Here is a 13,212-nt window from a genome sequence, read left to right as displayed (position 1 = left end):
TGCCTAGTTACACATCCATCATTCATGATGGTGGGTGCACATCCACCAAAAGAATTCGTGTGCCATTTATCATCGCCAATGAACTGTGATGTGAAAACAGGAGGCACCTTGATTCCCATCACCTACTAGAAACAGAGCGAACACCATGCCAGAATGATCCAGCATACCATGCCCAGCACTGTTTTTGGCCAAAGTACCCCAGCATCACATCTAGCCACAGCAGAGTTCTTGCTCCTCTACCATCTCCTTTGTTTATGTCCAACTACTCCTATGGCCACCATGTGAGCCAGCTCCTATGCATTCCCATGCCAACGATGCTCTCTGCTACAGCAGTTTTGCTTCTGATGTACTCAAAGAGGCTAATGCAAACACAATCTTTAAAGTATAGCCTGGCTCTGGAGCTTTTGGCTCTAACCAGCACACTCGTAAGTCTGATGTAACACTTGAGTAGCTATACCACATCTAATTTTACCATATGCCTGGTTTATTTAATTTTCCCCAAGAAGAACAAGATATACACAGGCATATCTAGGGATGCAGAAGTGTTTCTGATATTATCCAGTGGCTAGTGATGGCTTTATACCCCACTTAACATAGTATCTGTGGAATAAGGAAAGACGTAAAAGTCCTGCAAGCTCTTTTTAAATGCCTTACCTACACTTATGTGACTAGAAATTGGGAACAGTGGTTCATTTTGCACTTTAAACCCACAGAGATGCTGAGTTTACTGTGAGACATTTAGATGCCTTAACCGGTTTGGGTTGGAAATGGCCTTCAAGACAAATGGTTGATTATTCTCCCTTCATACAGAGTGGACGAAAGCCAGGGTAAAAGGCTGCAAGTTAACACAGACTTGGGCTGCTTGCTTTGAAGATCAGTTAGGGATCAAATCTGTCCCTGGGTAAGCAGAACAGAACACTGCAGTACCTCCCATGGAAAATATAGCAGAGGAACAGAAGGGTTTTTTTAAAAATCATTGGTCAAAGATCTGAGGGTTTTCAAAGGAGCATTTACTAAGCTAAACAATAGGTTTCTGTTTCAAAATGTCATTTTGGAACTGGGTGTATTGTTTTCTTTAATTGAGTGTTTAACTCAATCAGACATTCTTCTGTGCCATACTCTGACTTAAGTGAAATCACATTTTTGACAGGAACATTTTATAGCCAAATTCTTCAGTCAAGATCTGCTGATTAGCAACTTATGACTACAAAAGATCGTAGCTGCATCTGTTCACAAACACATGTGCACACATGTGCACGCACACAAAGAGTATCCATGAGCAATTTTTATACTACCTCGATCAATGCATTTCTCTTTCAGCAATGTTTTTTCCTGATCTTAAAGATAAAAGTAACACTCATACATGTTTACTGAATGTAGGCTTGTAGAAACCGAAGAGGAGAAATCCCAAAGAAGTATATGGCTATCTCACATGCTTTGCTTCAAGCTCTCAAGGATCTATGAACCACTTTATCTTTCGCTTACTCTGACAGCTCTGCCACCTTTCCCTCTGATTTTAAATATTTAGAACTTACTGCCATTTCAGACACTGTAATTTAATATATGACATATTTGCATACCACTTAACTAAGGTGCGTCAGACCAGTTGATACTACAGCTGATATAATTGATACTGGAAGGTCTGTACGAAGATCAGTCTCTATTTAAAGCCTTATTGCAGGATACTAGGCACAAGCGAGTGTCACACATTATCCTACATAGAAAAGAAATCATTTTTGCAGAAATATTTTCTTTACTGCTTGAGATCAGGGATGGAGAGCATCAAATGTTTAACTCCTCCGCAGCAAAAAAAAACCACAAAGGGTTTGTTCAAACATGATTTCCTGGCATCATTTCCCGGTGGTAGTGAGGCACTATGATGATAAAACCATTCAGCAATTTGTAAGGTTGAAAGTTTTGCAGAGCTAGCAAATTTCTTCTGAATAATCAGCTATTGATTCAAATTACCCTGTAAGCATATTGCTAACTCCTCGACATTATGATTTTCAGTACGAGTGTTAAGATAAGATCCTAGCCTAGAATTGCACTGCATTTTGACATGCTAGCAGACCTTGCCAAAAGGGCAATTTTCTGGAAACAACTCTCATTCTCTAAGCAATCCTGCTCATTCTCTAAGCAATCCTGCTTCAGCAGGGGAGTTGGACTAGATGATCTATATGGTCCCTTCCAACTCTAAAAAAAATTCAGTGAAATTCAGTGAAACCAATATACATTACAATATTTTAAGACTACAGGTCAATTGAAATTATGAAACTCAAAGTGAAAATTATATTTCCTTTAGTGTAGAATTTGTCTGACTTCCTTCAGACACTTATCATGGAAGGAAAAGAAACATCTGCTAATCTTTCTCTCTGCACCATAAACACCTTCTATAAAAGTAGCCTACACAACTAGTTTAAGACCCAGGTGCTAAATTAAGATTACGAAGCCTATTCCTAAATGGCAACGGAGTAATTTTCAGTGAACAGATGTCTTGGCACCAGGTACACAACAAAGACGAAAACTGAGAAAAACAACTTTCTGCCAATGTCTGCAATGAGCATTTGATAAGAACATGACTTTTTTACATCTTAGTTCAACTAAATTCTGTGTTCTACAATAGGGCTTGACACTCAGGTTCACCACAGAAAAATATTGACAAAGGTATGTTTTTCTAAAGGGGAAATAGCAATACAACCTAACTTTCAACCCCATACCGTGCATTTTAAACTGCACTCAGTTCTGTTTTTCAATTAAAACAGCAATGATAGTAAAATTGTCATCTGCTTTATATTATATGAAACACATAAACTTCAAATATCTACTGTGCAAGGGCATTGTTCGAGCTGCCTCGGCAGCCACACCATATCTCAGAGGCTTCCCAGGAGCCTGGAGCCTCCTGCCAGAAATGGGCTTTGCAGGCTGAAGTCTGCACAGAGCTCAGCATGCTGAGTCCTGCACTTCAGTTGCCGGGCTTTGGAAAAGCTCCAGCAGAATGCCTGCGAGACGCGAGTTTGATGAAATTTGTAACCCTATTATTTACTACCTTAGCAAGGATTTTTATGCACATGCACATGTTCACGTGCGGGCACGTGTAGAGCTGCATACAGCTCGTACCTGAAGCAACAGCCAGAAGAATCATAGAATGTCACAGAATTTCACAGAACTTTCTTGGTTGGAAGGGACCTTTGAGATCATCAAGTCCAACCACAAAAAAAAAAAAAAAAACAAAACAACAAAAAAAAACCAAAAAACACACAAACAAAAAACAACACAACACCAAAACCAAAACAAAACAAACACCCACAACCCCACCCCACACCCACCCACAAACAGATGCAAACCAACAGTCTCGGGCATTAGAGCATGCTCTGAAGTGCCGTGTCTACACGTTCCTTAAATACCTCCAGGGATGGCGACTCTACCGCCTCCCTGGGCAGACTGTTCCAGTGCCTGACCACTCTCTCAGTAAAGTAATTCTTCCTAATATCTAATCTAAACCTCCCCTGCCGCAACTTTACACCATTTCCTCTGGTCCTGTCATTATTCCCTTGGGAGAAGAGGCCAACACCCACCTCTCTGCAACCTCCTTTCAGGTAGTTGTAGAGGGCAATGAGGTCTCCCCTCAGCCTCCTCTTCTCCAAACTAAACATGCCCAGTTCCCTCAGCCTCTCCTCATATGACTTGTTCTCTAGACCCCTCACCAGCTTGCTGGCTCTCCTCTGGACACGCTCCAGCAGCTCAATGTCCTTCCTGTAGTGAGGGGCCCAGAACTGAACACAGTACTCGAGTAGAGGCACCATCACTTCCCTGCTCCTGCTGGCAATAAATGGTTCAGATTGGAAGGGACCTTAAAGATCACTGATTTCCAACCCTCCTGGAATGGGCAGGGACAACAAGGGTCCTGCAAAGGGGCTGGCACTACGCTCCCGAGCAGACAATGCTCTCCACACAGTTTCTGCTCACTGTAATCCTCACAGCGACCTGCACGAGGCCGAGAGACACATGCTGGGCTCTTCCCTATCCTCCACACCTGTCCTCTGCTTCTTTTGGCATTATGTTAAATTAAATGATTTAAAGCATGGGGTAAGCAGTCTCCAAAATCTGTCCTACACTCTCTGTGGTGTGTATTCCCCCAGGAACATCTGTAGGTGGTGGGAGCATACCCAGTACCGAGGGGTCGCGATGCTGCCCAAATGTAGGCACCTACCTTAGCTTGCCCCAGTGGTCTGGTCGCAGTGTGATCACTGGGGACACGCAGAGAGGTGACATCGGATGATGCTTTCTCTCCATCACAGGGAGCACAGACTGCAAATCAAAGCACTTAGACCAGGTGCAAAAATCTGCAGCCTCCAGCTTCTGCTTCACCTTCTCTAATCTTACCAATATTTCTACAAAACAAGTCACAGGCAGCAGCCTGCAATGGTCACTGGGGACAGCAGGGAAGTGTGCCCTGGAGTCTGGTTTCCAGTGGAGTGTGTTGGGACCCTGGGGCCACATCTACAGCTCAGTGCTGCTGCGAGTACCTGGGAACCCCTGGGGGGCTGTGGACCCCAGCCTGTCTTAGATGGGCTATTTTGTACATCTCCACATAGCTGTGTCCAGAGGTTATTTGCAGGCACTTGTGTTCACATGACCTCACTTTTGGCTTTTTAGTAATTAAAAAATTTGTAAAGGGTCTCACAGCAACACCCTTGGGAAGAACGGTCCACATTTCTCAGCAGGATCTCGTGTATCTTGGTGCCAACAGCTTGAAGAGCTCTTGTGAATTGATCACACATTACAGCCCCTTGAGTAATGCACCCTGCGATTTCCAACCTTGAGCAGAAGCCACTTGCCCCAGCTAGTGGAGGATCCCACCCTGAAGTTGTCAGGACTGACGTCCACATCTCCGCATCAGCTTGGTGCCTGCAGTGAGGACTGTCTGTCCATAGTCACAGTTACGAGCTCTTGCTGCTCCCCATCCAGATTGGTTTGTATTTTCTTCCTGAATGCAGCACAAAATGTGGCCACGTTGGCTGCCTGGGCCAGCAGGAGCATGCCTCTGAGGGCAGCCGGCAAACACCATGGCCTGGAGTCTATGTGTCCCCTGCAGCTGGAGCCAATGTCTTTGTGATGAACCCCCATCTCAGTTCCAGCTTCACCTTGGCCACAGGCCATACTTTTCCAGGGACATTGCTCTGCAGCTCCTTAAGTGGCAGTTTTCCAGTTCACCTTGCAAACCGCTTACCACTGAGAGCTGCTACGTGCCCGTGCAGCAGCTGCACATCTGCCAGCCTGAACACCACCCCTCCGCTCGCCAGGACTAAGTGTGGGCTGAGAAGTTGCTTCTCTCACTGCCGAGGAAGGATGGGAGATGGGGTGGGAGACATTGACCCCACCATGCCAGGGAGACTCAGCAGCTCCGTGGGGCTGGATGTGCTCCATGAGCGAGCATGCACTTGGAGCCCATCTGGGGCATCGTGCCACAGGCTGCTGCAGCCCAGCCCTGGGCACTGGCGCTCCCCCCTTACACAGAGACCTCCTGTTGGATGCAATCCTGAAGGAAAATCTGCATTTCCACCTGAGTGAGTCTCCTGTGTCACTTGGGGGCAGAAAGGGTGGCGGGTTGGAAGGAGAGCATAGAGTTTGCATGGTAAAAACAGGCTCTGAAGAATATATCCTCTCTTTACTTCAGAAACGTTTCAAAGCAGGTTTTCACATGCTCAAAAGGCAGCAGAAACTCCATGAGACCAGAAATGCTGGTACACTGCAAAATCCTGCTGATAAGGTATGCAGATGGTCTCCATCAATAAACCCTGATGGAGGCAGCTGATACCAAGAGACAATCCCTGCCCCGGAGACAGCAGGGTCAGCGCCCCTCACCACACCAGAACACACACAGCCTCCCCGAAAGCCTGCCTCACCCTGAGAAACCCAATATGTACTCAGGAACTGGGACAATTCCCCAGTCCTTTCATCTGATGCATTAACCAAGTAGCTGTGACCTGCCTATCTGGTTAGATAATGGGCTCTTAAGGTATCTCTATTGTAAGGGATTTATTAAAGACCACAGCAAGCACATTCCTCCCTGCAGGAAAAAAAATACCTTAATCTACTGCAAACCCTCCTGGCAAAGGCTCCTATTTGAACAGATCAGAGATACAAGTTTGTTCTGGTCTGGACAGTGTTTGAAGTTTCTTTCCCAGCTAATGAACAGGCTTGTTTATAATGAAAGGACAGAGAGCATCCAGTTTTCTAAACAAGCAACTTCATAGCTGTCTGTTTTGCGGCATGTAACTATGGCTAACCCGCTGCATGATCTCTGCTCCCTCCTTTATTTTCATCTGAAATATAAGGAAAGTCTCCTACTAAATAAAAAACCTTATTTCTTCAGGGCCAGTCTCCCTAACAAGGCACCAGAGGAGACAGTGGTCTTCAAGTAGATACAATTGAAAGGCAAAGGAAACTGGTTTTCAGACCAATTCTCAAGCCCATACACTTGTGATATGGTTTCTTACCATGCTGGCTTACCTGAGAGCATTGGAACCTAACAGTTAGAGAGTTAGCTTCCAAACAGAGAGGTTTGTTGCTAAGTAAGGGTCTGACAAGGAATAAAATAAACCAGGCAAGCGCTGGTCCAGGCTCTTGTAGTGCCTGCTGACCCTGGGGGCAGACCCCACCGTGCCTTCCTCCCTTGTTTCCAAGGCTTGTGTGGGTGCTGGCGGGGGTCACCAGAGGGGCTGCTCCAGGCAGGGGTGTCCCAGCACACCTGGGGGTGACAGCACGCCTGGCCACCAGCCAACAGGCCACTTCCAAAAGGCTGGACTCACCTTGGCACTCCACGCTTGGGTCGCCCCAGAAGAGCTCCTGGCACTCCCGGCAGGTCCGGCCTCCGAAGCCTGGCATGCACTGGCACTGCCCCGTGAACTGCCAACAAAAAAACCCCAAACAACCCAACAGTAGAGGTGACCACCTCAGTAGCCGGGCCCCGGGCCAGAGCGGAGGCCGAGCCACCGCAGCACGTCCCGCGCTGCCCTCACCTCGTTGCAGGCGGGCCCAAGGGCGCGTGTGGGGTGGCAGCCGCACTGCTCGCAGCCGGTGCCGCCGGCCAGCCGCCAGGTGTGGGGGGCACAGCGGTCGCAGGTCTGCCCCACCACGTTGGGGAGGCACCGGCACTGCCCCGTGGCCGCCTCGCACCGGCAGCTCTCTGAGCCATCGCAGTCCTCCCTCACGGTGCCCAGGTAGTTGCAGACGCACTCTGTGAGGGAAAGAGCACGGCGCCTCCCTGTTAGCCTGCCCCCTCCTTACCAGGTGGCCCAGAGTTTGCATTTAGTTTATTCTGAGTCCCCAGAGGAACGGGCAGAGGCTGGCATGCCCCAATGCCCATGGCTAGGCCTGGATGACCCAACGCTGACGGACACCCAGCACCACATAAGAGCCGTCCCCGTGTCCCGGGCTGGACACCTCTGCAGCCTCTGCCTCAGCACACAGGAGGCAACAGGAGCCCCTCGTTCAGGCAGCGTAGCCTCCCTCCTCCTCTCCTCCCTCTGCACCCAGCCAAAACCCAAGCCTGCCCGGCTCCTGTCAGCCTGCTACGGTGGCAGATCTGCTTGGAGCCGCTGATGGCATGCCAAGCAGAGCAGGGCTTTTCTCGCCCACCCAGCGACCCGACTGCCCTGCCAGGCTGCATCCGCCACCGAGGGAGAGGAGGGTCTGCCTCCTCATCACCCAGTTTGGCTCCCAGCTCCCTCCCGCTGCCCGGCCACATCTGCAGGAATGCTGGTGTAAACAAAAGCCAAACCCTCACCCCGCCACTCACCATCTCTGGAGAAGAAGTAAACAAAGACAGCTAACAAGAGGGCAAGAAACCCCCCTCCTGCAAAAGCTTCATCCTTTCAGGACATGTAAATGCTGTCCCTGCTCTACACGTCAAATGGAAAGGACTCCTTTCCTGCTAGAAGCCCCGCTGAGCTGCAGGGCAGCTGCATGCAGCTCCAGCTGGAGGTAATTAAGTTTTCCCTCCACTCCAAATGCTCCCGGGTAAATTAAAAAGAGCTCAGGCTGCCCCCATGACATGGCTGGCTATGACATGGTTGCAGCCATGTCTCCCCACTCACTTCTGCAGTCCTGCTGCAGGGCGCTCCCATAGTAGCCCTCTTTGCAGAGGTGGCAGTTTTCACCCTCCGTGTGATACAGGCACTTCATGCACATTCCCGTCTTCTTGTCGCAGGCCTCCGGGTCAGTGGTGTCGATGTTGTTGTTGCACTGGCATGGCTGGCAGGCGCCGCCAACCTCGTCGGGGCTCCCAAAGAAGCCAGACGCACATTCATCACATCGACTGCCTGTTTGAACAAACAGGCACGGTGGGAATTACCATCACGGCTCGCTAGCGTGCAGCCCCATAAATGGCAAGACTGAGGCAAGACAATAATGGGGGGGGGGTGTTAACTGCATCATGCTCAAAGCAACAGAAGCAGTGGCAGCTTGGTGCAGCATGGATGGTACCAGCCAGGGGCACCAAGGCATGGTGCTGCAGCCCAGCTGCCAGCACGCTCGTCCCCTTGGTTCCACTGCTGTCCTGTCCACCTCTGCTGACCGCTGGTTATCCCTCACTATGCTGCCAGGGATGAGGTTCATGGTGGCACACATCACCTGCACAAGCTGCTCTGCCCTGGCACCTTCCAAGTGCTGCCAACCTCCAGTAGCAACACATAGATGCTGGTGCTGTGGTCATATCCAACAACCCATATGAACATACCCCCTTCTCACCAGGAGGTTCAACCCAACCAGCCCCGCTCCACGCACCCGCCAAGTACCTATGTATCCCGCGCTACAGACACAGACGACTTGCAACGTGACCGGATCCTGGTAACAGCCGCTGGCAAACTGGCGTCCGCTTTCAGGGCCATCAGGGCAAGGGCAGGGGCGGCAGTGGTCACCTGATCCCAGGACAGGGTCTCCGTAGTAGCCAGCCTGGCACCTGCGTGATGGGGTACACAGCATACAGGGGACTGCAGGCAAATGGACTGAAGCCTTGTTATAACTACACCCAGGTTTTCAACCACCATGAAGAGCGGAAGCACAGAAACATCCTTACAGCTTTCCTGTGCCACTCACAGAGGCACATTTTTCCACCTTACGCAGTGTAAGAGCAGGAGACCTAAGGCAGATGCCTCTCAGGAGGCCTACAATGGAGAAAGCCTCTCTGAAGCCCTGGGGTCCCACAGTGCACCCTCAGATGTTTGGGCAGGCGCTGCTGGGAGTCACAGGCAGGGAAGAGGGAGTCTCCATTACCATCCTCCTCCAGAATCACTAGCTCGCTTCTGGCTTCCACAGTCCAGGGACTTTCCCTGTGGATTCACACCCGCCTGAGCACCAGTGCCGGAGGGCAATGGCTGCGGTGCCCATCCTGCTGGGGGCAAGAAGAGGGGACACACACCGTACCTCTCGCAGTTGTGCCCCGCTGTGTGGTCCCGGCAGCTCAGGCACTCCCCGGTGTAGGGGCTGCAGTCGTCTGCGTGGCCATTGCAGTGGCAGGGCTGGCAGCTGGGGAAGCCCCAGAAGCCAGGCAGGCAGCGGTCGCACTGCCGCCCGTACACCCCAGGGAAGCAGTGGCACTGGCCTGTCTCTGCGTCGCAGAAGGCGTTGTAAGAGCCTCGGACATGGCACTCACATGCTGCAAGGAGAGAGGGGGAGAGGGGCTGTGTTACCCCAGCAAGCCCTAAACACGGAGCCCTTACTGCAGCACAGCCCAGAGCCAAGGGTTTAACGTACATCGGCATCCGCTTGGCCCGAATCCAAAGGTGCCAGGGGCGCATCTGTCGCACTGTCTTCCAACGACGTTGGGACGACACTGGCACTGTCCTCCACTGGGGTCACACACCGAACTCAGGGAGCCCTGGGGGTCACACTGGCATGCTGAGTGGAGAAAAGCATCAGGGGAATGAGTATCTCCATGTAAGATGTGAACAACCTGCCTCATCCCACACACACATGCTCTCCCTGTTTTCCCTGGAAGCACCATCCAGCTTCTAGGCCCAGTTTGCCCTGCGAGTAGATGGTTACGTACATAACGCGGTCTCATGTAATAGCGCAGAAATGCTGAATATGATGTTCTTGCAGACATCTGTCATGGGGGTTTTTACAACACTCCTGCTGTTTTCCAGACACCGGTATCTTTGGAAAGTTTCCCAAGCGCTGTTCGTGACCACGTCTTCGCCTGAGCCTCCCACTGTAAAGATGTCCAGCGATTTGCAGTATGGCATGAGAACAAGCTACAAAACAATTTCACAATGACAAAGCGTCACTATTCATACATAGCCTCCACCAAAATTGTGAAAATTCAGTATTATCCCACTTCCTAGCATTCTTTTTTGGCCCAAAAGTAAACAGCCAGACAGAATCTGGGAAGGAAATTATGATTATTTCTCTAGTTTTTGGTGAAATAGTTCTGGTATCTACCAAATTCTTACCAAATCTACCAAATTCTATCCATTCAAAAGAAAAAGGTTGACGTTGACATTCATGACATACATGGCACACATTAGGCTCCCCAAAGAAACTAAAGGACTGTGGGACGAGCTGCAGTCCTGTAAAATACAGCAAAAGTCTCTTAGCAGAAAAACAACCCATATACTTTGACACTGAAGAAACCTACACTGCTTTACATTGTTCAGTTAAAATCTGGCTTCAGCTGTAAGGAACAACATTGTAAAATATTACTTTGGATTCACATGGATGCATGTCAGGCGAGATACACTTTTATCCCAGAGCACCCCTGAACAAATTTCTGCTCACAGAGTCAATGAGCGTGTATGGGTTCTCCGTCTCCATATCCACCGAGGAGTACTGGGGCAGCTCCAGGCGGATGGTGTAATTCAGCCCCTTCTCAAAGCAGACGGGCCGTGGGAGAACAACATATCTGGATTAGGAACAGGAAACAATTCTTACATCAAACGTCCAGCACCATAAAGCATTTCAGGTGGCCCTATAAAGCAATTGAGATAACGGAAAGCAGCCAAGACTGCGCAGAACAAAAGGCACGATGTGGAAGAGGCAGTTTGGAGGCTTGTGCAAGTCAGAACCGGAAAAGCTTATCGGCAAGGTAAAGAATCATACCGATGTTCTCTCACAGGCTGTGCAAACACTCCCCCCCTCTTTACTCAGCGAACAAAACCATTCAGAAAACAAGAATAAATTTAAAAGCCTCGAGTCTACAGACACAATACTAAGTAAGCTTTTATAACTCATTGGAAATTAAATTTCATCATTTTCATAGAAGTCATGGCAAACTGAGAACGTGACATTACTCTGTTTCAAATTTTTAAATGTTTTTACTCCTTTTGGCCCATCCAGTTATACCGACCTGGAGCCGGGTGACAGTGAGACGACCTGATTATCATCATCAGGAACTGTATTGCCACACCGGCTACCTGTGGGAATCTTGCCTGGGCGTGAGACGCTGATCACAGCTTTTTCCCACTGATCCGGCAACTAGGGGGGAAAAAAGACTGATCAGCATCAAGCAATGGCCATAAGCTCCCGGCAGCACCCAGAGCTCAGGCCAGGAAAAGCATGTGCATAGATGGGGCCGTCACCGCACTTCGGAGAGGATGGGGCTGCGGCTCCAGCATCAATGGGGCATCTACCGGCAGCAGGTTTGGGCTGAGACAAGACAAGGCAAGTGCCCCTGGTCATCCTCCAGCACGACAGCCTCTCTCCCTCTCTCTCTCCCTCCCTCCCAAAAAACCAGGACTAGGTGTAGGTGGTCAGCAGCCCCATCTGTGGCACAGCATCAGACAGTTTGGCAACCTCCTCTTCCCCCATCTCTGGGTACTGCACCTGAGTATTTCATTGCAGTCAATTGCTACCAAGCTCTAGGTAAGGAGCTGGCAGGATTTTTCTCTCTCTTCACCTTATATATTATCCACAGTCAAAATCAACTGCTTGCAAACTCTTGGCTGCAGACATTCAACATCCAAGACAGGCAATTTGTCTTCCAAGGTACATATCAGTGTTTCCACCCATTCAAAGGCTGTCTGGCTGATGCCAAATTTATATTCTAATCTGTCCTGACAGGACGTGTCACTTTTTAATTTGCTCATTAAACAGGTGCTGAAACAATGCAATAATGAATGAAACTGTAAAGCAAATAATACTAGTAAAAGTCAACATACTCATGGCTTTTCACACATCTCAGGCATTTAACTGAGCATCCACCCTTGTCTTTGAGTCCTGAAGATTCCTGGAAGCGCCAGGCTCCTAGCAGTCATGCACTGGGACAGCCAATGCCTGCCAGGAGGCAGCAATGCCCATACTCACAGACCTACCTGTGGCTCGTAGCGAATCAGAATATCATACTCCATGGAGTAGGGGATGTTGTCTATGTAGAATTCCAGGTACGCCCCTTCAGGGACCCTTACAAATCCTATGCCTGTCCATGACGGTGTGCGGTCCGGTGTGTACTGGCGCTCTATTATGTTTACTCCCTACAAAAACAGGGAATAGAGATTTTAATACAAATACATTAAATTTGCGATCCCTGTGGGAGTGCATGAAGTGATGAGTTCTGCTGACGGATCACTTCTGGATGGCAGCATCCATTGTTTGCATATCAGAGAACACAAATTCTCTTTTAAACCCATGTGCGTGCACACCATTGGTCTTCTGCTTAACAATATACAAAAAGCAAGAAAGATAAAATAAAACAACACCGCACAACTCTTCATCCATTTCTCTGTCATAGCCAGGAATTAAATTTAAAAACTTGCTGTGAGTAACTACTCCACCAGCTACAACATCTTGTTCACCGTAAGGACTTTCACATCACACTTGTAGCAGTAGGATTTACTGCAGTGACACATAACTGCTCTATTAACTACCCAAGCTGGTAGTTACTTCCTGACTACACTGGGCTGCTCCAAACCAAACTATTGCTCAGGATAACATTTGAAAAGCAGATCACAGCCGTCATGAGTAGGGTGTCACTAAATAACAGAGATTCTAATCATTGATAGATACGTAATAGCCAAATCAATATGTGGTCACTCCTTTCAGTCTGAGGTGCCAGGCTTTTATCTGCTACTCTTTATATAAAGCAAAGAAGAAAAAGGCAACAGAAAATGGAAACGTGTGGTGTTCAAACTTCCCCTTTCAAATATATCTGCATCCATGAATAGTTCTCTCCATAAAAAAACATCCTGTGCATTCCTAAGGAAGCTGCTTCAGTAG

The 13,212-nt window shown here is 48.9% G+C and overlaps 1 protein-coding gene across 1 annotated transcript in view; it reads right to left on the bottom strand.

Moving 5' to 3' along the window:
* Window positions 1-13,212, bottom strand: part of LAMB1 (laminin subunit beta 1) — a 49,276-nt gene that overhangs the window by 16,664 nt on the left and 19,400 nt on the right. Inside the window, exons 14-23 of the mRNA XM_074144624.1 lie at window positions 12,312-12,470; window positions 11,348-11,475; window positions 10,780-10,903; window positions 10,052-10,256; window positions 9,757-9,900; window positions 9,427-9,658; window positions 8,799-8,962; window positions 8,100-8,324; window positions 7,023-7,240; window positions 6,813-6,909 (exon numbers count right to left, since the gene is read on the bottom strand). Coding sequence (XP_074000725.1) covers window positions 6,813-6,909; window positions 7,023-7,240; window positions 8,100-8,324; window positions 8,799-8,962; window positions 9,427-9,658; window positions 9,757-9,900; window positions 10,052-10,256; window positions 10,780-10,903; window positions 11,348-11,475; window positions 12,312-12,470 — 1,696 coding nt within the window. The remainder of the gene's footprint in view (window positions 1-6,812; window positions 6,910-7,022; window positions 7,241-8,099; window positions 8,325-8,798; window positions 8,963-9,426; window positions 9,659-9,756; window positions 9,901-10,051; window positions 10,257-10,779; window positions 10,904-11,347; window positions 11,476-12,311; window positions 12,471-13,212) is intronic.

Source organism: Numenius arquata, chromosome 2 (assembly GCF_964106895.1).
Source record: "Numenius arquata chromosome 2, bNumArq3.hap1.1, whole genome shotgun sequence".
NCBI classification, from domain to species: Eukaryota; Metazoa; Chordata; class Aves; order Charadriiformes; family Scolopacidae; genus Numenius; species Numenius arquata.
Note: the sequence above shows the minus strand (reverse complement) of the source record. Positions and strands in the feature narration are given on the sequence as shown.